Below are 26449 nucleotides of genomic sequence, written 5' to 3' on the forward strand. Positions count from 1 at the left end.
AAGGACTGGAGGGATCTAGGAAAAGGGGTACATTTTGGAAAAGTCACCCAGAACTGTGGGTCAGGGGAGACTTACCGTTTGGTGTGAAGGTGATAATGTGGAGACAGACTGGGGGAGGGGGGTATGGACAAATACAGAGAGAGGGAAGAGGACATGGACAGAGTGAGGGAAGAGGAGACGGACAGAGTGAGGGGAAGGAGGAGATAGGCACACACGAAGGAGATGAATAGACAGACAGGAGGAGGAAATGGAAAGAGAAAGGGAAGAGGAGATGGACAGAGAGAGAGAGAGAGAGAGAGAGAGGTGGAACATATGTACAGAGTGAGGGGCAGGAGGAATGGCCAGAGAGAAAGGGGAGGAACCTACGTACAGAGAGAGGGGCAAGATGAATGGACAAAGAGAGGAAAGAGGAGGTGGAAAGGGATAGAGGGGAGGAACATATGAACAGAGAGAGGGGCGGGAGGAATGGACAGAGTGCGGGGAGGGGGGAGGAGGTGGACTGGGAAGGGGGGGGGGGGGGGGGGGGAGGAGAAGGAGATGGACAGAGAAGAGTGCAGATGACTCATCATTTTTAAAATTATTTTTCTCTACAGACCACAGTCAGTAATTATGATAAAGAAAGATGAAAAAGTATTCGCTTTTTTTACTTGACTGCTAATCATCCATAATATAAAAAGTTAATTCATCCTGCCAAAGAAACCCATACACACCCAAAGCTTGATCATCATTTTCACTATATATTCTTTTCTCACATCAAATGCATTCAGTTTTAGTGTTCATGTACAAGACAGCATCACAACATACAAATTAAACAAAATTAAACTTACTCCTCCACTATCTTGCATTTCCTGTACTATGACAGATATATTTGTTCTGGGATACTGGGAAGAAATAATTGCTGCTTCACATGTATTCTTAATCAGTGCTTCTCTTGTTCTATCTGCAACAGCTGAAGCAAAAACAAATCCAGAACATATCAATGTTAAGCAATCATAAATAACTACCTTATTTTTATACATACTATAACTATTTACATTGACAGAAAATGGTGTGATGCACGCCAACAATAAAACTTCCATGATACCAATTCTCTCTCTCTCTCTCTCTCTCTCTCTCTCTCTGTCTGTCTGTCTTTGTGTGTGTGTGTGTGTGTGTGTGTGTGTGTGTGTGTGTGTGTGTGTAAGAGAGAGAGAGAGAGAGAGAGAGAGAGAGAGAGAGAGAGAGATCTACAATCTTTCAAATATCTAACCCCCCTCACTTGCTAGAGTTTGCATGCAAATACAGCTAAGTCTTGGCACTTAACTATTGTGCAATACACTGAGCTGACAAAAGTAATGGAATAGCAATATGCACATATACAGATGGTAGCAGTATCGCATACATAAGGTATAAAAGGCAGTGCATTGGCAGAGCTGTCGTCTGCACTCAGGTGATTCATGTGAAAAGGTATCCGATGTGATTATGGCCACACGATGGGAATTAATATACTCTGAATGCAGAATGGCAGTTGGAGCTACACACAAGGGATATTCCATTTTTGAAATCGTTACGGAATTCAATGTTTTGAGATCCACAGTATTTAGAGCATGCTGAGAATATCAAACTTCTGCCATTACCTCTCACCACAGACAATGCACTTAACAACCAAGAACAGAGACATTAGTGTAGAGTTGTCAGCACTAACAGACTAGCAACATTGCACGAAATAAACATAGAAATCAACGTGAGACATATGATGAACATATCCATTAGGACAGTATGGTGAAATCTGGCATTAGTGTACTATGGCAGGAGATGACTGATGCGAGCCTTTGCTAACAGCACGGCACTGCCTGAAGAGCCTTTTATGAGCTCGTGACTGTATCGGTTGGACCCTGGTGACTTGAAAACTGTGGCTTGGTCAGACGAGTCCTGATTCCTGTAGGTAAGGGCTGCTGGTAGAGTTTGAATGTGGTGTAGTTCCCACAAAGCCATGGACCCAAGTTGTCAACAAGGCACTATGCAAGCTGGTGGTGGCTCCATAATGGTGTGGGCTGTGTTTACATGGGATGGGCTGCGTCCTCTGGTCACCAATCATTGACAGGAAATGGTTGTGTTTGGCTACTTGGAGACTATTTGCATCCACTTTTGGACTTCCATCTTCCCAAACAACGACGGAATTTTTATTGCTGATAATGCATCATGTCACCAAGTCACAATTGTTTGCGAAAAGTGTGAAGAACAGTCTGAACAATTAGAGCAAATGATCTGACCACCCATCAATCATTTATAGAATGAAATTGAGAGGTCATTTCGTGCACAAAATCCTGCACCAGCAACACCTCTACAGACAGGGGGACTTCCAATGACTTGTTGAGTCCAGTGAAACAGCTGCACTACGCTGGGCAAAAGGAGGTCCGACATGATACTACGAGGTGTCTCGTCACCTATTACCTCAGTGCAGTTCAGGAGATATTATGTCATAAACAATGAGCTGCTTGAAAATGAATTTCACTAGACATATGCGTGAAATGCGTGTATAAAGACAAATGAAATATTCGAATACATATACAATATATTTCACATGCGCATACGAAGCTAAAGCCACAAGTAGAAAGCTTGACCTAAACCCCTGGAATGATTTCAAACAAATTTGGTGAAAATATTATGACCTGCACTTTAGAAGATATTTCAGTCCACTTTTCACAGTTGTTCAAGGGCTGGAAGAGGAACAGTGACACCAGTTTGGCCGAAAGCTACAATGATTGCAGGAAGGGGAGCAATGAGTCAGCAGCAAATTTCACTGTGCTACCAACTGTGGGAATCTATATCATGTACTTTGACTTTTTATCAACATTTACCACAGTTAAACTGTATTCTGCCTGAATCCATTTGTAGTCGGAATCGGACTGACTTTAAAATCGGTCAAATACTCAACAACAGTACTCATTTCTGCACGAGATGGTAAAAGTCTAGGTAGGGAGCAGTGGCGCACTTACATGTTTCTTGCTGCAATATTATTGATCCTTGCCATAAAGTATTATAGGAATGAATTGGTGTGTGCTAGTTGGTTCTATGCGGCTTATGATACAGCAGCAGGTTTGGAAGCAGGAGACATAGTAACGTTCTCACAGCAGTGTAGAAGCGAAATCCTATATTTATTTGGGAAGGAACAGCTGTGTTCTCAAGTCCTAATATAAGGACAACCTCAGAAGTAGGAACATACTCAGAAGAAACAGCTAAATATTTGTGACAATGAAGATATAAATTTCACAGATGTGTTATTTGGATGACGATGATGATGATCATTTGTAAGCAGAAAATGTAGAAAGGAAAACAATCTGAAAATTAATGTAAACCATTTCTTTATTTTATTTTCCTACTATTATCAAAATGCAGTCAATCAATAAATGGCATAAGTTTAGAATAGCTATAATGTTACCTTTTGGCAAATACTTTACATCAATAAAACAGTTTGTAATTTTGATTAATCAGAATATATTAAAAATAAATTCTTCCCTAGGAGCCATTTATATTCAGGGTCATCTAATACTCTGGTAAATACGGTAGAATTACTGTCATAAAGTGGTCTAACAAGACCTGCAGCAGCTCGTGAAGGTCTTAAGTCCATTCCAAAACCTGACAGCTGAATTCATACTCTCCCCCCCACCCCACCCCCTTCGCATTCCTACCTTTTACCTATTCACAAACCCAACCCCACAGGTCTCCATGCATGTTGTTCCATGTGGCTGGGTACAATGCTCCCACAGAATTAACCTCTATCTTTGCTGACAAACACATCCAAATTATTGTTCTAAATCTCCAATCCTACAGTCACGACACCTCTTATTTCCATGGCCGACTTTCCACAGTTCCTGTCCCACTCCCGCCACAGTCCTTACTGGTCATTGTGGATGAATGTCTTTATACACTAACATCCCCTGTGCACTACCTTTCCCAGTGTCTTCTTGATACCAAACACACCCCCTCTTTCCTAACCCTCCTGGCAAACCACATTCGGACTCACAACTATTTCATTTTCTAACATCTACAAACAAATCCTTGTTATCACCATAGGTACTCACATGGCACCATCCTATGCCAACTTATTTACAAGCCTTCTGGAGGAATCGTTCCTATCTACTCACCACCTAAAACCCCTTGTCTGGTTTATATTCACTGATAACATTTTCAAGATTTGACAGATGGCAAGGACAATCTTTGCTCTTTCCTCCACAACCACAATTTCTACTTCCAAACCTGCTTCATCTGATCCTTCTCAACTCAATGAGCCACCTTCCTAGATATCAATCTCCACCACCCAGATGGCTCTTTAAATATGTCTGCTCATAAAAAAGTGCAAATGCCACCAATGGTACCTCCACTCTGACAGCTGTCATCTGTCCCATGTCAAAACTCTCCTCCTTACAGCCCCACACCAATCCATGGTGCCATATCTGCAGTGTAACACAGAGTTGTTGAAATTTACCCATAACCTTACCAGAGCCTTTATTGACAGACAATATCTTATCCAGCTTATACATAAACAGCTCCCCCCACGCCATCTCCTCCTCCGACACCATTGAATCTGTTAACCACCCACTGACCAGCACTTTTGCTGATCGTCCTGGCCTCAAAAAGGAATCATGTCCTATACCAGGATTTCAAATACCTATCATCATGCTCTGATAAGAGGATGCCCCACCCAAAATCCTACCTTTGCCACCCGATGTTGTGTTCTGCCACCCACTCTACCTATGAAATATCCTTATCCATCCCTATCACAATCCTGCACCCCCACAGGTCACTCCCCTGTGGTCAATCCAAGTGAAACATCTGTCCCATACTCCTGCCCCCAACCCCACACCTCCCCAGTCCAGTGAACGGCATTTCCTACCCTATAGAAGGCAGGACCCCCCCCCATGAACCATGGACCTTGCCGTTGGTGGGGAGGCTTGCGTGCCTCAGCGATACAGATAGCCGTACCGTAGGTGCAACCACAACGGAGGGGTATCTGTTGAGAGGCCAGACAAACGTGTGGTTCCTGAAGAGGGGCAGCAGCCTTATCAGTAGTTGCAAGGGCAACAGTCTGGATGATTGACTGATCTGGCCTTGTAACAATAACCAAAACGGCCTTGCTGTGCTGGTACTGCGAACGGCTGAAAGCAAGGGGAAACTACAGCCGTAATTTTTCCCGAGGGCATGCAGCTTTACTGTATGATTACATAATGATGGCGTCCTCTTGGGTAAAATATTCCGGAGGTAAAATAGTCCCCCATTCGGATCTCCGGGCGGGGACTACTCAAGAGGATGTCGTTATCAGGAGAAAGAAAACTGGCGTTCTACGGATCGGAGCGTGGAATGTCAGATCCCTTAATCGGGCAGGTAGGTTAGAAAATTTAAAAAGGGAAATGGATAGGTTGAAGTTAGATATAGTGGGAATTAGTGAAGTTCGGTGGCAGGAGGAACAAGACTTCTGGTCAGGTGACTACAGGGTTATAAACACAAAATCAAATAGGGGTAATGCAGGAGTAGGCTTAATAATGAATAGGAAAATAGGAATACGGGTAAGCTACTACAAACAGCATAGTGAACGCATTACTGTGGCCAAGATAGATACGAAGCCCACACCTACTACAGTAGTACAAGTTTATATGCCAACTAGCTCTGCAGATGACGAAGAAATTGAAGAAATGTATGATGAAATAAAAGAAATTATTCAGATTGTGAAGGGAGACGAAAATTTAATAGTCATGGGTGACTGGAATTCGAGTGTAGGAAAAGGGAGAGAAGGAAACATAGTAGGTGAATATGGATTGGGGGACAGAAATGAAAGAGGAAGCCGCCTGGTCGAATTTTGCACAGAGCACAACATAATCATAACTAACACTTGGTTTAAGAACCATGAAAGAAGGTTGTATACATGGAAGAACCCTGGAGATACTAAAAGGTATCAGATAGATTATATAATGGTAAGACAGAGATTTAGGAACCAGGTTTTAAATTGTAAGACATTTCCAGGGGCAGATGTGGACTCTGACCACAATCTATTGGTTATGACCTGTAGATTAAAACTAAAGAAACTGCAAAAAGGTGGGAATTTAAGGAGATGGGACCTGGATAAACTAAAAGAACCAGAGGTTGTACAGAGATTCAGGGAGAGCATAAGGGAGCAATTGACAGGAATGAGGGAAATAAATACAGTAGAAGAAGAATGGGTAGCTTTGAGGGATGAAGTAGTGAAGGCAGCAGAGGATCAAGTAGGTAAAAAGACGAGGGCTAGTAGAAATCCTTGGGTAACAGAAGAAATATTGAATTTAATTGATGAAAGGAGAAAATATAAAAATGCAGTAAGTGAAACAGGCAAAAAGGAATACAAACGTCTTAAAAATGAGATCGACAGGAAGTGCAAAATGGCTAAGCAGGGATGGCTAGAGGACAAATGTAAGGATGTAGAGGCCTATCTCACTAGGGGTAAGATAGATACCGCCTACAGGAAAATTAAAGAGACCTTTGGAGATAAGAAAACGACTTGTATGAATATCAAGAGCTCAGATGGAAACCCAGTTCTAAGCAAAGAAGGGAAAGCAGAAAGGTGGAAGGAGTATATAGAGGGTCTATACAAGGGCGATGTACTTGAGGACAATATTATGGAAATGGAAGAGGATGTAGATGAAGATGAAATGGGAGATATGATACTGCGTGAAGAGTTTGACAGAGCACTGAAAGACCTGAGTCGAAACAAGGCCCCCGGAGTAGACAATATTCCATTGGAACTACTGACGGCCGTGGGAGAGCCAGTCCTGACAAAACTCTACCATCTGGTGAGCAAGATGTATGAAACAGGCGAAATACCCTCAGACTTCAAGAAGAATATAATAATTCCAATCCCAAAGAAAGCAGGTGTTGACAGATGTGAAAATTACCGAACTATCAGCTTAATAAGTCACAGCTGCAAAATACTAACACGAATTCTTTACAGACGAATGGAAAAACTAGTAGAAGCCAACCTCGGGGAAGATCAGTTTGGATTCCGTAGAAACACTGGAACACGTGAGGCAATACTGACCTTACGACTTATCTTAGAAGAAAGATTAAGGAAAGGCAAACCTACGTTTCTAGCATTTGTAGACTTAGAGAAAGCTTTTGACAATGTTGACTGGAATACTCTCTTTCAAATTCTAAAGGTGGCAGGGGTAAAATACAGGGAGCGAAAGGCTATTTACAATTTGTACAGAAACCAGATGGCAGTTATAAGAGTCGAGGGACATGAAAGGGAAGCAGTGGTTGGGAAGGGAGTAAGACAGGGTTGTAGCCTCTCCCCGATGTTGTTCAATCTGTATATTGAGCAAGCAGTAAAGGAAACAAAAGAAAAATTCGGAGTAGGTATTAAAATTCATGGAGAAGAAATAAAAACTTTGAGGTTCGCCGATGACATTGTAATTCTGTCAGAGACAGCAAAGGACTTGGAAGAGCAGTTGAATGGAATGGACAGTGTCTTGAAAGGAGGATATAAGATGAACATCAACAAAAGCAAAACAAGGATAATGGAATGTAGTCTAATTAAGTCGGGTGATGCTGAAGGAATTAGATTAGGAAATGAGGCACTTAAAGTAGTAAAGGAGTTTTGCTATTTGGGGAGCAAAATAACTGATGATGGTCGAAGTAGAGAGGATATAAAATGTAGGCTGGCAATGGCAAGGAAAGCGTTTCTGAAGAAGAGAAATTTGTTAACATCCAGTATTGATTTAAGTGTCAGGAAGTCATTTCTGAAAGTATTTGTATGGAGTGTAGCCATGTATGGATGTGAAACATGGACGATAAATAGTTTGGACAAGAAGATAATAGAAGCTTTCGAAATGTGGTGCTACAGAAGAATGCTGAAGATTAGATGGGTAGATCACATAACTAATGAGGAAGTATTGAATAGGATTGGGGAGAAGAGAAGTTTGTGGCACAACTTGACCAGAAGAAGGGATCGGTTGGTAGGACATGTTCTGAGGCATCAAGGGATCACCAATTTAGTATTGGAGGGCAGTGTGGAGGGTAAAAATCGTAGAGGGAGACCAAGAGATGAATACACTAAGCAGATTCAGAAGGATGTAGGTTGCAGTAGGTACTGGGAGATGAAAAAGCTTGCACAGGATAGAGTAGCATGGAGAGCTGCATCAAACCAGTCTCAGGACTGAAGACCACAACAACAACACAGAAGGCAGGATGATATGTGAAAGCAGCCAAGACATATCAGCTATGCTGCAATTATTGTACAGCATTCTATGTGAGCACAGCAAGTAATCCAATGTCTACTGACATGAATGGCAACCTACAAACCGTGGCAAACCTCAACATGACCACCCACTGGTGAACATGCTGCACACTACAACAAAGTTTCTCTGAAGTATGCAGGTGGGAACTGTCTCTTCAGCGTAACCTGCACTCTTGCAATCCCTCTGGGCTAAACCTCCACTAACCCATTTCCCAATTCTCACCTTACTTTTTCCCTTCTGTCCACACGACCCCTTCCCTATCTAATTCATGTATTGCCTTCTCTCATCACTCACTCCCCCATCTCCGCCCTCCCTCCATTTGGTCTCTCTCTCTCTCTCTCTCTCTCTCTCTCTCTCACCCCCCCCCCCCCCCCCCCGTCTGTCTGTGTGTTTTCCATTCCTCTTCCTTCCTCTCTTCCTTGCCTACCTCGCTCTGCATCTCCACCTTCCTCGCATTTCCTTCTCTCCCTCCCTCTCTCTACCTCATATATTCTCTATCGTCTAAAGTCCTTCTGTCTTGTTATTCAGCCACTGAGTCATTTGTCAAAAGATGCCTCACACTAGCCTACTACCCCCTTTTCACCTTGTGTGTCCTTCACAACCGCCTCACCATCTCCATCTACACAGGTGACTGCTATCGACAATCAACAGTAAGTCTTGCTATGGCCAAGTGTGTATGCATTTGGATGTCTGTCTCATTATGTGTGTTAATGTGTGTATTTCTACTAGAGAAGGAGCAAGAGCTTGGAAGCTAGAAAAATATTGATTCTGTTGCTTGTTTCGATGTGCCATACACCAGTCAGTTATAAGTCAGTGATTGCCTTTCCTTTATTTTACGTAACGGAATTGAATATTTCATGTGAGTGACCAGTAGTCCACTCCTCCAATCACTTCATACTTAGCTGGCTTAGTTAGATCAATTATATTTGTTACATAACTAGCTGAGAAGCCCAGCACTGCCCTGGAATTTATTTACAGCTGTGTCTGAGACTTTGTGTGCATGGTATTTACTTTTTACTTTTAAAGCTACCTTGTATACTACATTGGAAGAGAAATGCCTGGGAACATGAAGAGCCTGTTTGCTTCACTAACATGCTAGGTTCAAATGGCTCTGAGTACTTTACGACTTAACTTCTGAGGTCATCAGTCGCCTAGAACTTAGAACTAAGTAAACCTAACTAACCTAAGGACATCACACACATCCATGCCCGAGGCAGGATTCGAACCTGCAACCGCAGTGGTCGCTCGGCTCCAGACTGTAGCGCCTAGAACCGCACGGCCACTCCGGCCGGCACTAACATGCTAGGGCCATGTACAGTTGACAGTGTGAAAAGCAATTGACACTAAGGTTAACATCCTCAACATGCAGCACCTGATATTGTAGTTTATTTATGGTAATGGGAGCTGCACATATTTAAAGCGAAATGGTAAATTGTTAGGAATAAGTGGGATCCGGAGTATAAAAATTCGCTTGCCTGTGTCGCTTCACATTAAAATTTCTGCTGCTTCTGTGTTATGTTGGAGAGAAGTAACAAAGTCTCAGAGTGAAGAGTTCTAAAGACTGAGATAATGCTTGATCCTCTCGATGAGAGAGTAACACTGTGCCTTGCTTTCAGAAAGAAATTTCAAAGAGCCTGATGTTCTCAAGCCACAAAAAGTCTCGCATCATGATCTTCATTGGATTCTTGAGACCACTTAGTCCTCAATCTTTTAGCCAGTCTGATATATTCAGAAAGTCTTTGGCACTTTCTAGGCATTTTTATATGCAAACAAAATGAAATCAAAATGTGTGAGTAGGCACCCAAAGCACGAAGATGACTTACGACTCATTTTTTCTATCAAAGACTATCTGTAAAACCTATCAAATGAAACAAAGCAATTTTATAAACTTTTTAATACACATTGCAAAATTGGTAAATTTTTGTATCCTGGGGAAATAAGTCCACCATTAGTTTGTATTCGTAAAGATAAGATTGCAGCATTCACTTCTGTCACCAACAAACTTCTGAAAATACTAATGGCGCCATCTATTTGACCTTCCGTGTACTATGCAGTGATGATTAAACACCCTAACTACTAAGCTGAGCAGACAATTTTAGATGGAACTTTGTATTACAATATCTCCCCCCCTCACCCCGTGTGTTCCGATTTTGATAAAATAAAGCTTATGTGTTGCCCCAATCTACACCCAGGCACTTGTGAAAATCCCATGAAAATCTGTTTAGTAGTTTTGAAGATTAGTGTGTTTATGCAGAAAGAAAGACATACACAACAGTTTTACTGTTTTGTTATTCATACAGACCAGATAGAAATTTTCATATATTTGACAAAACATCCTGACATTTTGAATGGACAGACTGTACTAAAAAATAAAAAATTTATCGAAAATTTCACCAATATTCTCACAAATACATTCCTTTGTCTGGGTGTTCCATTAACACAGACAATACAATTCAGAAATAAAATTATATAATCCATTAGATAAACAAATCAAACTATCTTGGGATGTGAAGCAATTGACTCTGGAAATTACACATTATCCAAAATTAATATGCTGATTAAAAGTATCATATACTTAGATAATTTTATAGCTGTTATCGGCAAATGTCTTTGTAATGTGCTAAGAAATCAGAATATAAGGTAAGTTAAATTATATGAAACAACACCAACATCACTTTTCTACATGATGCCACTGATGATGGGCATGTGTGCCTGATTATAGTTTGAGAATTGGCAAACTGCAGAGAGAGCACCATGTGTACAAGAGTACAGCACTTCCTTCTTAATCCCCAGCTCATTACCACCTGGATCAGTACTACCTACCTATATACCACCATCCTCCATATCAACAATCTGGCAGCTATCAAACACTATGTCTCCTAATATCGTATTGGCTCGAAATACTTCACCTCCTTCCTTTCGCATATCAAGAACTGTATCCCAGTAAATAGCTACTTCTCCACGAGGTTAATATATACAAACAAATCTGAAGCACGGCTGTGAACACCCGACTGGCACCCTACTATGCCAATCTGCGTATGGGACGTGTAGAGAAAATGTTCCCAGATACCCAAAATCCCAAATCCCTTCTCTCGTTCAGGTTCATTGGTGATCCGGATGCAGGAACGAGACACTCTTTCCTCAATCGAACATGCATCTCCACATCTCAAATAGCTTCATTCGAACCTCTATCTGAATCAAGGCCACTAACCATCGACAGCAACTGCACGATATTACTCCCCATTCCACACTGAAAAAAACTCTTCCGGACAGTCTTCCCGTGTGTGGACAGTCCATCTGCAGTGATGATGAAACTCTTGCCCCATAGGCTGAAGGTCTTACCAAAGCCTTTGCAGAGAGGCATTACCACTCATCCTGCCCCAAAATCTTGTCAGCAGTCAGATTTCCCAACTGTATTCACACGTGCCATTAATACACCACTCACACAAATGAACTATAAAGGAGCCTTTCACTCCCCTCCCTCCCCCTCCCCACTCACAACCCAATATATCATCCCCCAATGAAACAACTTAATCATATCCTTGGTCAGAACTTCAACTATTTTTCATTGTGCCTAAAAATGAGGCACCATCCTACCACCAATCCTCTCCATCCTTCCCAAAAGTGTTATTCTGCCACAAACTAATCTAACTTATATTCTAGTCTGTCCCTGTTCCACACCTTCTGCCAACTCCTTGCCACATGAGTCTTACCTCTGAGAGAAAATCTGGGTACAAAACCAGTCTGTTGCACCCACCCAGTACATCAAACTCCACTGCTTTCATAGGCTGACCCTATCCCATCAGAGGCAGGGACACCAGTGAATGGAGCTAAGTCATATTCTGCCTCCGCCATTCCTTTTACGTGGGCACATCACCACTCAAGCATTTGATTGAGCAGAGGTGACAGCTCAGTGGCAGACCACACTACCTAGCACAAAATCCTCAATTTTGATGGTGATGTCACAACTTATGTGGTACAGATGTTTCCCCTCGATATCAGCTTCTCCAAATAAAGTGTATGAAAATCATTCTTGCGACACGTCCTACAGAGCCATAGTCATCCTAGCCTTGGCCTCTGCTAGTCACTGCCGCGCACCCACCTCCATGATCTTCACTTAACTTGCACTGCAACCCACCCATCCCCGCTCCCCCCATTCTCTCTCCTTTCTCCATTCTCTCTATCTCTATTCCAAACCATTCCTCCCAGTCACTGGGCAAAACTCATCCTGATTGCAGGCGAAGCCACATTCCTACCCTGTCCACGCTGTTGCCTCTCATCATCTGCCTCATTCACTCTACCCGACACTACTGCCCATCATGATCACTCTACAGACACTGCAGCCCATCAGGAGTACCTATACTCTGTAGCCCTGAAGCTAGCAGTGTTCTGTCTTTCTCACATGCCTGCTGAAGGTTCACTATTAGAAGAGTTGTTACCTTTACTTTTTAAATTATTTATTTAAAAATAAAGCCAACGTGTTAATGGAAAGTATCCTTTATTCCATTATTAGCTCACAAGACGTACCTCTTTTTCTCTCTTCCCTGATTTGCTTAGTTTAAGCGGGAGTAATACTCTACTGACTCTGCCATAAATTCCGAGCTTCCAGATTTGATCCACACTTAAATTGCCATTTCTTTTACTCTGGAGCAAAGGGATGACAAGGAGAGGTGAAGAAAAACTGAATAAAAGGCTACCTCTTTGAAAGTAGCTTCTGTTTACAATAAGAAAGAGGGCAGACATGTTCAAATTGTAACATTTCTTCCAGCCCATAATTTTCCACGATGGACACATAGGTGTTGCTATTAAATCATACTACATCTCTAATATAATAGAGGGAAACATTCCACGCAAGAAAAATATAATTAAAAACAAAGACGATGTGACTTACCATACGAAAGCGCTGGCAGGTCGATAGAAACACAAACAGACACATACATACACACAAAATTCAAGCTCTCGCGACAAACTGTTGCCTCATCAGGAAAGAGGGAAGGAGAGGGAAAGACGAAAGGAAGTGGGGTTTAAGGGAGAGGGTAAGGAGTCATTCCAATCCCGGGAGCGGAAAGACTTACCTTAGGGGGAAAAAAGGACGGGTATACACTCGCGCGCGCACACACACACACACACACACACACACACACACACACACACACACACACACACACACACACACACACACATATCTATCCACACATATACAGACACAAGCAGACATATTTAAAGACAAAGAGTTTGGGCAGAGATGTAATATCTTATACTTACTCGGAAGACCTGTTTTCGGACGATAAATGGCTTCCACGTTTGCTCGGTCGATTAAAATCTTCGACAGCTTGACTTCTGCAGGTCCAAATACACCGGCCATTACAGCTGTATTTCCTGGAAAATGGACTCATCGATGTAAGTGACAGTACACCATATCTAATGGAGACAAAAGGCAATCGCACAGTGAAAGGTTTTGCAAACAATGGACTGACGTGATGTTATCAGTGCAAAAAGAGGATGTGATTGAAGGAGATAATATAGTACTAGGTGTCTATTTTGCTCTTAGTGATCGGCTTAAGAGTTTTTCTGCATATAGTCCCTAATACCTACAAACTGAACACACATATACAAATTTTCATGGAAAATAAATTAATTTATGTGTATATAGACTGAAGCAGGAAGTGAAAATTTGTACCAAGGCCGGGAATCAAATGTGAGTCTCCTGCTTACTACACAGGTGATTTAGCCACTAACCACCTCAGCACAGCAGTTCACACAACTGCATGGATTACCCTGGCAAACCTCCCTCCTCGATCCAAATTCTTGCTGCCGCCCCAGGCTACTTTAAATTCCCCTGAGTAAGTAGGACACCAGTGTTTGATTCCTGACCTTGGTACAAATATTCACTCACTGCTTCAGTCTATATACATAAAAATCATACCTGTATATGAGCAGAAGAGTCACTGAAACTGTGTAATTTCATTTAAATAAATTAGTCTTTGAGTTAAAAGTTGGCCTGAACTTCAAAATGCTTTACTGGGTAAATATCAATGGTATGTGGGAAATATTTGCATACATCTTATCTGTGATCCAATCCACTCAGTACCTTTAGGGTAGATCACGTGACACTTCTGCAGCACTGTGAGGAAAGACAGGATTATTAGCATTTAATGCCTGACTGACAATGAAGTCATTAGAGGCAGAGAATGCTCAGACTGGGGAAAGAAATTGACTAAGACCATTTTAATGGAGAGCAGAGACGTCACAGCATCTGCTTTGAGCAGTTTAGGAAAATCAGGGAAAACGTAAATCTGTTTAGTAGGACAAGGTGTTAAACTGTCATCATCCTGAATGTGAATACTGCAGCTTAGAACTCTGCGACCTACTCAACTGCAATAGCCTACTACGATGACATAGGCTAATCTGAGTCAATGGTCAACTTCATCTGTGAGTCAACTTGGCCTAATAGCATTTTTAAGAACTTCTGTCGTACATATTTTGAAGGTTTACTGCCAATGAAAATTCATCCAAAGTTTGTGAATATTAATGGGGAATTTCCTCATCCTTTAAATATACTATGTAAGAACATCTCAAGTTTACAATCGCACTTTGAAATATCGAAAAATGCACAGTATGGTACTGGGTAGTAGGTGATGAAAGAGGTATGAAACAGAGAGGATCACGATCATTCACAAAGGAAGAGTATGTTACACTCTGAATGCGGGCACACTTTGAATGCGAGCAAAACGTGAATGTAAAAACTGATTTCTCAGTGATGCTGAGATCATATTAAAAGTAATAAACTGATACAGTGCACAAAGTTTTTAATTTGAATGAATTGTGGATACATTACTCTATGCTAAAAGCAACAATAATCAAAATAGAGGATGGCAGCCAGTGGTCTAGCACAAAATGAAGACGATGTTCCTTTCATTTGCCTGAGAGATAATGGCCAGTGTTGCTTCAAATACAAAAGGGTTCTTCTTATTGATTATGTTGCAATAGGTTTAACAATAGAGGCAGGTTAAGCGTTTGAATGACAAGGTATTTATACAGACAGACACATTCAAAGAAGTGTGCATCCACTTAAGAACCTCACATAGACAGCTTGTTAAACAACTACCCATATCGACAAGAGACTCGCGTCCCATTTACTCCCACATGAAGTTTGTCAGTAATGAATCACAAAAAAGCAGAGGCTATAGAGGGGCATGTTCATCGCAGTCGACAATGATATTGCCTCTAGTGAGGTCGAAGTTGAGTGTGACACTGAAGTTATCTGGTCATATATAACAAGTGTAGGTGAAACCAAGTTAATTGTTGGATGTTTTTACCAGCCACCCACTGTGACAGTTCTAGAATCATTCAAAGCAAGTCTACAGTCAATAGTGTGTAAATACCCTGATCATACAATACTAGTCGGAGGTTACTTTAACCTACCGAGTATGGACTGGGATGTCTATGGATTCGTTGCAGGGGACTGCAGACAAACAATCATGTGAAATACTTTTGAAACTGTTTTGAGCAGCTAGCTCAGCAGCCCACACACAATGGAAATATCTTGGACCTTGTAGCCACAAACAGGCCAGACCTTATCAATAATGTCAGGATAGAAATGGGGATTAGCCATCATAATGTCATTATAGAAACTATGATTATGAAAGTTAATAAATCAGTCAAGAAGACTATGAGAGTGTTTCTATTAGATAGAACAGATAAGCAGTTCTGCTCGATTAAGTTTCGGGAACGCAGCCGCATAAATTCTGCTTCTTCTTCTAATATTTCGGCTGTATATCCTTCAGCCATCTTCAGAGAGAGCCGTACGACTGACGCTCCAGCGCTTGCTCCATCCTTTCAAATTTGCGGACCGCGCCACTGCGCATGCGGCCACAGATGAACAAGGCGCCAGTGATGTTGATCGGCGGCAAAGACGTAACATATGCATGAGTTACGTCTGTGGCTGCGCACTCGATCCATGCTGGGAGATCGATGTATTACTGGGAGCTGAACTGTAGCGACGTCTTTGTAAGTTCAATATTGAAAGTGCCGGATTCCATGATTTATCTAATGTGAAACCGCTGTCTCTATTAATTAAATTCTTCGCCAAGCGGATTTCAATGGCCTCTTTTACTACGGAGTCCCAGAAAGATGAAACAGAAGTCAGAATTTCAACATTTTCATATACCATAGAGTGACCAGAATCAATTCAATGCTCTGCCACAGCCGATTTACTGGGTTGTAAGAGCCGAGTGTACCTGCGATGTTCCGTACACCTCTCTTGGACTGTACGATTCGTTTGTCCGATATATGAAAGGCCACATTCACATGGTATCTTGTAAACTCCAAGCTTGCGGAGTAGTAAGTCATCTTTAACGGAACCCAGGAGTGCAGCCTTCTTCGCCGGTGGACGAAAAACCACTTTACTTTATGTTTAGTGAGGATCTGTCCTATTTTGGATGAAAGGCTTCCCACATACGGCAGGACAGCCATGGATTTAAATGTTTCCTCGTCATCTTCTGCATTCCTTACGGACACCTTAGGTTTTATTTGTAGTGCCTTACGTATCTGTTGTGGAGAATACCCGTTGTCCTCAAAAACTCTCTTAAGATGTAAAAGTTCGTCTTTTAAACTACTTTCATCAGATATGACGTGTGCTCGGTGTACCAAAGTTCTTAGAACACTACTCGTCTGCGAAGGATGGTGACAGCTATTTGCATGTAAATATAAGTCCGTATGGGTCGGTTTCCGATATACTGCATGACCCAGAGTGCCATCTTCTTTGCGCCGAACCAAGACATCCAAAAATGGAAGACATCCCTCCTTTTCCACTTCCACTGTAAACTGAATTTGTCCATGGATGGAATTCAGATGGTTTAAGAAGTCCTGCAATTTGTCCTCGCCATGGGGCCACACTACAAAGGTGTCGTCAACGTACCTCCAAAAAACTGTAGGCTTCAAACTAGCAGACTCCAGGGCCTTCTCCTCGAAATCCTCCACAAATAAATTGGCAACCAAGGGTGACAAAGGACTACCCATGGCAACACCGTCAGTCTGTTCAAAAAAGTCGTTATTAAATAAAAAGTATGTGGAGGTCATCACATGGTGAAACATAGCTAAAATCTCAATAGTGACGCCAGGTGCTTGGCACAATCATAGTTGGGAGAACCAATATTGCTCACGATAGAACGTAGAGGAAGGTCTTTCTTATGGATCTTTGGGAGTCCATAAAGCCTTGGAGGCACTGCACCACTTGGTTTCAGTCTTCGTACGACTTCCGGTGGAAATGGGGAGGCATTCAAAAGCGACGCCGTCTTCCTTACCACCTTATTGGTGGGGTCCTTACTGATCTTCCGGTACATACTATCAGATTTTTCGTCCACCGGCGAAGACGGCTGCACTCCTGGGTTCCGTTAAAGATGACTTACTACTCCGCAAGCCTGGAGTTTACAAGATACCATGTGAATGTGGCCTTTCATATATCGGACAAACGAATCGTACAGTCCAAGAGAGGTGTACGGAACATCGCAGGTACACTCGGCTCTTACAACCCAGTAAATCGGCTGTGGCAGAGCATTGTATTGATTCTGGTCACTCTATGGTATATGAAAATGTCGAAATTCTGACTTCTGTTTCATCTTTCTGGGACTCCGTAGTAAAAGAGGCCATTGAAATCCGCTTGGCGAAGAATTTAATTAATAGAGACAGCGGTTTCACATTAGATAAATCATGGAATCCGGCACTTTCAATATTGAACTTACAAAGACGTCGCTACAGTTCAGCTCCCAGTAATACACCGATCTCCCAGCATGGATCGAATGCGCAGTCACAGACGTAACTCATGCATATGTTACATCTTTGCCGCCGATCAACATCACTGGCGCCTTGTTCATCTGTGGCCACATGCGCAGTGGCGCGGTCCGCAAATTTAAAAGGATGGAGCAAGCGCTGGAGCGTCAGTCGTACGGCTCTCTCTGAAGATGGCTGAAGGATATACAGCCGAAATATTAGAAGAAGAAGCAGAATTTATGCGGCTGCATTCCCGAAACTTAATGGAGTAGTCTTTGCGCCGCGAAAACCTGAAGATTCACATCAGATAAGCAGTTATTAGCATCTCACTTAGACAGTGAACTGGCATCACTTCGTTCCAGTAAGATGGGTGCAGAGGAATTATGAGCAAAGTTTAAGCAGATTGTAAATCGTGGTCTGGAAAGTTATGTGCCTAGTAAATGGATAATGGATGGAAAACGACTCACCATGGTTTAATAATGAAATTCAGAAAATGCTGAGCAAACAGAGGCTGTTGCACTCTTGGTTCAAAAGGGAATGCACAAATGATGACAAGCAAAGGTTAGCAGAGATTCATGCATCTGTGAAAAGATGTATGTGTGAAGCATACAACTACCACTGTCACACCTCAGCAAAAGATCTGGCATAGAATCCAAGGAAATTCTGTTCGTAGCTAAAATGGATAAGTGGGTCTCAGGCTTCCATTCAGTCCCTTATTAACCAGCTTGGCGTGGCAGTTGAAGATAGCAAAATGATAGCTGAAGTTTTAAATTTCATGTTCAAGAAGTCGTTCACACAGGAGAATCGTACAACCATAGCATTACTTGACCATCGGACAGACTCCATATGGACGACATAGCAATAAGCATTCCTGACATACCGAACCAACAGAAAGATTTGAAAGCAAATAAATCACCAGGTCCAGATGGAATGTCAATTCAACTTTACAAAGAGTATTCTACAGCATTAGCCCCTTACCTAGCATGCATCCATTGTTAATCTCTCATTGAGCGCAAAGTTCTAAGCAACTGGAAAAAGGTGCAGTTGACTCCAGTATATACGAATGGTAAAAGAATATACCCCTAACTTCTGTTCGCTGCAGAATCCTTGAACATTTTCTCAGTTTGAATATAATAAACTTTCTTGAGACAGAGAAGATTATGTCCACAAATCGCCATGGTTTTAGGCGGCATTGCTCGTGCAAAACTCAGCCTGCCCTTTTCTCACATGATATAATGCGAACTATAGATGAAGGGCAACAGGCAGATTCCATATTTCTGGAAAGCATTTGACATGGTGCCCCACTGCAAGCTGTTAACAAAGATACGTGCGTATGGAATAAGTTCACAGATACGCGAGTGGCTCTAAGAATTTTTAAGTAATAGAACCCAGTATTTTGTCCTTGACGGTGAGTGTTCATCAGGAGTGCCCCATGGAAGTGTGGACCACTGTTGTTCTCTATATACGTAAATGATTTGGCAGGCAGGGTAGGTAGCAGTCTGTGGCTGTTTGCCTACAGTGCCATGGTGTACAGTAAAGAGTTGAAGTTGAGTGACTGGAGAAGGTGCAAGACAACTCAGACAAAATTTTCAGTTGATGTGATGAATGGCAGATAGCCCTAGACGTGGAAAAAATGTAATTTAATGCAGATGAGTAGGAAGAACAAACTTTTAATGTTCATACACAGATATACGAGTGTACTGCTTCACACAGTCGAGTCTGTGGGAACACTGCAAAGTGATACAAGTTGGAACGAACATGTGAGAACTGTGGTGTGAAAGGCAAATGGTCAGTTTCAGTTCACTGGCAGAATTTTAAGAAAGAGTGGGTCATCTGTAATGGAGACTGCCTATAGGATGCTGGTGTGACCTAGTCTTGAGTACTGCTTGAGTGTTTGAGATCCATACCAGATTGGACTGAAGGAAGGCATAGAAGCAATTCAGTGGCAGGTTGCTAATTTGTTACCGGTAGGTTCGAACAACACATAAGTTTTAAGGAGATGCTTTGGGTACTAAACTGGGAAACCCTGGAGGGAAGGCAACATTCTTTTCAAGAAAGACTGTCAAGAAAATTTAGAGAACTGGCATTTGAAAATAACTGCCACATGATTCTTACTGCTGCCAACATACATAGCACATAAGGACAACAAAGACAAGATACAAGAAATCAGGGCTCATAAGGAGGAATATAGACAGTAGTTTTCTCCTTGCTCTATTTGCAAGTGGAAAACAAAAGGAAATGACCAGTAGTGGTACAAGTTACCCTCTGCCATGCACTGTACAGTAGCTTGCACAGTATCTACGTAGATGTAAAGTGCAGAAATACGACCTTGAAAAATAACTTACAGTACCTAGCATTCAGTGTTAATGTGACACAGGAAGAAGGCAAGTGGACTGTAATAGTAATACCACAATTACAATCCATGGAAAAAGTGAATAACTAAACTATGCAACACCAGAGTACCAGGCAAACAAAGGAAGAAAAATAAATAAATCAACTTTTCTGCAGACACTAGACTACTTGCACTTATTTCACGTGGTGACAAGACATTTTGTCTTTATAAGCTTCAGGTTCAAACACTGTAAATGCAAGTTAAGTATACACTGAGTTGAAAATTACCAACTAGTAGTATCAGTAGGCTACACATGTAACAGCGCACACTACCTAAAATTTGCATTATACTATGAAAGTACTTTGAAATCTTACTTGTTCTGGTACTTTCCATATACTTTTTTCATTCTGAATATACTGTGATATATACATAGTGATCTAATGTTTCTGAAAAGATTTTCTGGCATTGCATTTAACAATTTCTTTTCTAAAATAGCTGTCAAACTTACAAATTTGCTGAATTTAGAGCCTGCATTAGGCTCACTGGAAATTTCGTCCCTATCATCTTTCTTTTTGAGATCTACCCTCCACTGTTTTGACATTAAAGAGTGTAGATTTAACGGTTTGCTCCAAAAGTACATTCGTAATTCAAATAAACAAGATTACACATTAGCCTAGTGAATTCATGTACACCAATCATAATTGTGACCAACTGCCCACATTTTTCCCTTTGATGATATCTTCATACAATCTTTAACTCCTTAACTTCTACTTAAACTTCTCTTTCTTCATTGGATCCGTAAATCCAACCATTTTGCGACAAAAAGTGAAGAAAAGTGTATGCTAGTATTACGACAAATAATCAAATTTTATTGTTGTGGACATGTAGCTCACTATTGGAATTGTTATCCTGCCTTTCCGTTTCCAATTTTTTCACTTCTTTTTCATAACCAAACAATGAACATAATATATAAGTAAATATATAAGTGTTTAGAAACTTTAGTTCATGAATGACTGCCATAAGTATGGTTTTGTTATGTGTTATATTTTCCTGATATATGTTAACTGTAATGACTTATTATGTACCAGTTGTACATGTGTAAGTGGTTGTACTCATTTGATCCTTAAGAAATAAAAAGAAGTAATAGCAAACAAATGAGATGTAAGGCTTAGCTACTTTTTAAAAATTTACTGCTCGAACGTAAAGAAATGTAATTGTAATCTTAATCTCTAATACTTCACTGTTAAATTATTTCTAGTGTATCCCACTGTAGTGACGTGCTTCCAAGGGAAGTAATAGTTCATTCAAATATTTCCATGGCTACTTTCCTACATATCTAGTTTCAATTAAAATTAGTTGGACACAGCAGTTAGCAGCCACATTTAACTAAAACTACTTAACTTCCAGTGAATCAAAACGACAATTATTCTACCTTAGCATACGTCAGTATATTTCACAAGATTCGTACTTCCAAAAAATGTATCTTGGCTAATAAAACTGCAATATTCATCAACACTTCCAGAAATTTCAATATAGGTACGGGCACAATCCACATCATCTGTACAAACACTATATAACCACCGTGTAACAGAAGGTGAAATTAAAGCGGAACTTGAGTCGATATGATATAATATTGTACTATATAAACGCGGTTACTGTTTACGTTTACCCAAATAAATGTTGCGAAAGGAATAATGTTCTGTCATAATAAAACACACAAGGCAATAGCGAACAATGTGTAAACGTCACTGGTAATAACGGAAGTTTACGTAAAACTGCGATTCTCGTTCGAGAGGGAATATTTACAATGAGACCTGACTGCGTATAATGAAACTTATTATTAACTTTTTATATGACAACAAACACTTTCAGTGCTTCGTCACATCATGAAATATACACGTGCTGTTTCTCACAGTTGTTCAGGGTAAAGCACTCTAAATAATTTCCAATACACAGGAAATTAACAGAACATGGACAATGACCCTCAAAGGAGGAACTAATTATTTTCTGGAATCACTGATACACATACTCATGACAGCGAGTTGGTTATCTTCCTACCTTGTGTCAAGATTGCCGAACCATCTGAGCGGGACACGACATTTAATTCAAAATGAATAGGTCGAAGATGTATTTGTTCTTCAGTCACAACAGGATCTGTTAAGGAACTGGGAGAATCTGCTATGTCAATTGTTTCCACCGGCATCGTTAAGATTATGATAGTTAGCGATGCACTTTAATACAGACGCATACGGACGCACGGCTTGTATTTCGACAGCGTAACTTCGCTGACTTTGTTTACAAACTTTACACACGTGCTTCCACAGATATTACATCCATAAATTTGCGCTTCCCTCCCATTTGCACAGAAGGCTTGTACGTTAACCTGTGGCTTGAGCCGAGCTCTCCCTAAAGGTTTCTGGCTTGTACATGCATTCACAGAACACCAAAACATGAGTAGCACATACGTAGAGTTACGACAGCCTCTGGTGCGAAAGTTGTTGCCCTTTGGCAGATGGAGTGACACAAGCGCTACAAGACGTGAGAAAGCAATCATATGCATCGTCAGGATATTGTTTATTTTTGTGAGATTGAAAACTTTGCCGGCGTACATACTGTTGAATAAAATTTCGGGAGAACTGCCGGATGTTTGTAACTTCCTGCCACAATATTTCGGCACAGAGTCTTCTGGCCATCTTCAGGTGATACTGGCGAAAACGCCCTGAGCTCTGGTATTTAAGAGCACGCCGGCACATGCGTGGTGGATTCATTTGGCGTTGCGCGTGTGCTACTTGGTCATTCAGTATATAGAAAGCCCACTCACTCAGACCGTTACTTGCAAACCGCTAGTTGCAACCGTCCGGCACAAGACATTGATTCACCGAGCCCACGTCATCTCTGACACCGACAGTTTGCAGACGGAGGTGGAGCACTTGCAGACTGTATTCGTCTCAGCAAGTGGAGAGAGCGCTGCAGACCTCTAAACGATGGAAAAAAGAAGAGGAAGGGGCCTTTAAAACGACTGACTATTTACTGTATATTGGTAATAATCCAGCACAAATAGGCAGAATACTAAGAAAATATATAGTGAAAGCAATCTTCCGCCCTCCTGCAAAAATTTCGTCGCTGTTGGGATCTGCCAAAGACGACCTAGAGCTACGCAAGGCAGGTGTTTACAGGATTCCGTGTGAATGCGGCAAATCTTATATAGGGCAAACGACGCGTACTGTGCAGGATCGCATTGTAGAACTCACCTCCTTCAGCCTTGTAAGTCTGCAATCGCCGAACAGTGTATTTCCACTGGTCATGTCATGAATTACAGTGAGACAAAAATTGTGGCCCATACGTCTAGCTTTTGGAGTTCTATTATTAATGAATCCGTGGAAATACGACTGTCTGACAGCGAGTCTCTTATTAACCAAGACGGCGTTTTTCAGTTGAATTCGGTATGGAATCCGATCGTTGAAAAACTTCGTGTCCTCCGTAGCCGGCGAAGTTCTGTGATGGAACCGTGGGAAGGCAATCAAATTGATATCGATGCGGCGAGTTTTCACCACGGAGGGCGCGCAGCGCAGCAGAATCTAACGCTCTCAAGTAGCGCAACCGCAATGCCAAGCGAATCCACTACGCATGTGCCGCCGCGGCCTTAAATACCAGAGCTCAGTACGTTTTCTTCAGTGTCACCTGAGGATGACCAGAAGACTCTGTGCAGAAATATTGTGACAGGAAGTTACAAACATCTGGCAGTTGTCCCGAAATTTTGTGGAACAATGTTTATTTTTAATTACTTTCCACTTCATTAACGAAACAGTTATGTTTTTGCGTTCCATACGTTAGACGAGGGCTAGTAGAAATACTTGGGTAACACAAGGCATATTGAATTTAATCGATAATATAGAAAACATAAAAATGCAATAAATGAAGCAGGCGAAAGGCAATACAAACATCTAATAAATGAGATCAACAGGAAGTAAGAAAGTGCAAAATGGCTACAAACCAGTCCTAAGCAAAGAAGGGAAAGGAGAAAGGTGGAAGGAGTATGTAGAGGATCTATACAGGAGAGATGTACCTGAGGGCAATATTATGGAAAGGGAACAGAATGCAGATGAAGATGAGAAGAGAGCAAAGATGCAGCACGAATGATATGACAGAGCACTAAAAGACTTAAGTCGAAACAAGGCCCCATGTGTAAACAACACTCCATTAGAGCTACTGATAGTCTTGGGAGAGGCAGCCGTGACAAAACTCTTACATCTGGTGAGCAAGATGTATGAGACAGGCGCAATACCCTCAGACATCAATAAGAATATAATAATTTCAATTCCAAATAAATCAGGTGCTGAGAAGTGTGAAAATTACCGAGTTATCAGTTATATAAGACACAGCTGCAAAATACTAACACGAATCCTTTACAGAAGAATGGAAAAACTGATAGAAGCTGACCTCCCTGAAGATCATTCTGGATTCTGGAGAAGTGTAGGAACATGCGAAGTAATACTGACCCTATGGCTTCTGATAGAAGATAGGTTAAGGAAAGGGAAACCTTTGTTTATAGCATTTTAACAATGTTGACTGGAATACTCTCTTTCAAATTCTAAAGATGACAAGGGTAAAATACAGGGAGTGAAAAGCTACTTCCAATTTATACAGAAACCAGATAGTAATTATAAGAATCAAGGGTCACAAAAGGGAAGCAGTGGTTGAGAATGGAGTGAGACAGTGTTGTAGCGTATCCCAAATGTTATTTAGTCTGTATACTGGGCAAGCAGTAAATGAACCAAAAGAAAAATTTGAAGTAGGAATTAAAGCCCAAGGAGAAGAAGTGAAATCTTTGAGGTTTGCTGATGACATTGTAAAGGACTTGGAAGAGCAGTTGAACTGATTGGACTGGAAGATGAAATAAAATGAACATCAACAAAAGTAAATTGAGGATAATGGAATGCAGTCGAATTAAATGAGATGATGCTGAGGTAATTAGATTACGAAATGAGACACTTAGTGTGTTCAGAAATTCACGTTATAAACTTCTAGAATTTGTAGAGAGAATGAGTAGATAATACCGGTATTTTGAACTGGAATTCATGCCCAAAAATGTACTGTTTACATGTTCCAACCATCTGAAAACATGATGGTAACGCAACTTCTTTCACAAATACTTGATTAGGTGTGACTCTTTACATCACTTGCTTTACAGTTCCACTTAATAGCTGAAGAAATTGCTCATGTACTCGTTGACGGTCCACCACTCGTGGTCTTGTGGTAGCGTTCTCGCTTCCCGAGCCCGGGGTCCTGGGTTCGATTCCTGGCGGGATCAGGGATTTTAATCTGCCCCAAGATGACTGGGTGTTGTTGTGTTGTCTTCATCATCATCATTCACACCCATTATTGTCGGAGGAAGGCAATGGCAAACCACCTCCATTAGGACCTTGCCTAGTTTGACAGTGCAGTTCTCCCACATTGTTGCCCTATGCTCTGTCCAGAAGCATGGGACTTCATTCTTTTTTTTCGTTACTTGTTGATGGGTTCTTCTCAATGTCATGTGTATGGGCTCATCTAATTCGGGCGTGTGGCATGTCTTTGAAGCGCCACAGTCATGCCTGCTGACAGTGAAGGTACCTTTCTCGGAGCCGTAGGGTAATTGTGGCGAAACGGGTATCTGATGGAGGCAGATATTGTGGAGAATAATCTTGATAAAGGCGACAAGCAACTCTTGCATTGCCGTGAGCTTCGCCATTCAGAAGGATCATATCAGTGTATTCTGAAAATGTGTACTGTACCATGAGGTCAGAGAGGTAGGGTACACATCAAATGACATTAGTCGATCCGAGGTAACCACCCCCCCCCCCCCCCCCCAATCTTACTACCTCGTTGTATAGCTACCTAGGAAACATGTTTTCAAACAGCTAGAGCAAGGATACGGTTGTTTCCAGACATCAATTACTATTCAAAATATTTTGTGCTTGCTCTACTCTACTTGTCCTAGAAGTTTGTAATGGGAAGTTCCGAACACCTTGTTTAAACACACTTTTTATAAATTGAAGGACATATACTTCTGTCGTCTGTTTTTATTATCGTAGGCTCTCTCCTTGACCCTTAAAAATTC

At 41.4% G+C, this 26449-nt stretch overlaps 1 protein-coding gene across 1 annotated transcript in view; it reads right to left on the reverse strand.

The window, feature by feature from the left end:
- Positions 1-22667, reverse strand: part of LOC124622322 (exosome complex component RRP46) — a 40979-nt gene extending 18312 nt beyond the window's left edge. The window contains exons 1-3 of the mRNA XM_047147997.1: positions 22408-22667; positions 13512-13625; positions 828-949 (exon numbers count right to left, since the gene is read on the reverse strand). Of these exons, the coding sequence (XP_047003953.1) occupies positions 828-949; positions 13512-13625; positions 22408-22552 (381 nt within the window). The 5' untranslated portion in view covers positions 22553-22667. The remainder of the gene's footprint in view (positions 1-827; positions 950-13511; positions 13626-22407) is intronic.
- Between the last annotated feature and the right edge of the window lie 3782 nt (positions 22668-26449).

The sequence above is a fragment of the Schistocerca americana genome, chromosome 7, assembly GCF_021461395.2.
Source record: "Schistocerca americana isolate TAMUIC-IGC-003095 chromosome 7, iqSchAmer2.1, whole genome shotgun sequence".
Taxonomy (NCBI): domain Eukaryota; kingdom Metazoa; phylum Arthropoda; class Insecta; order Orthoptera; family Acrididae; genus Schistocerca; species Schistocerca americana.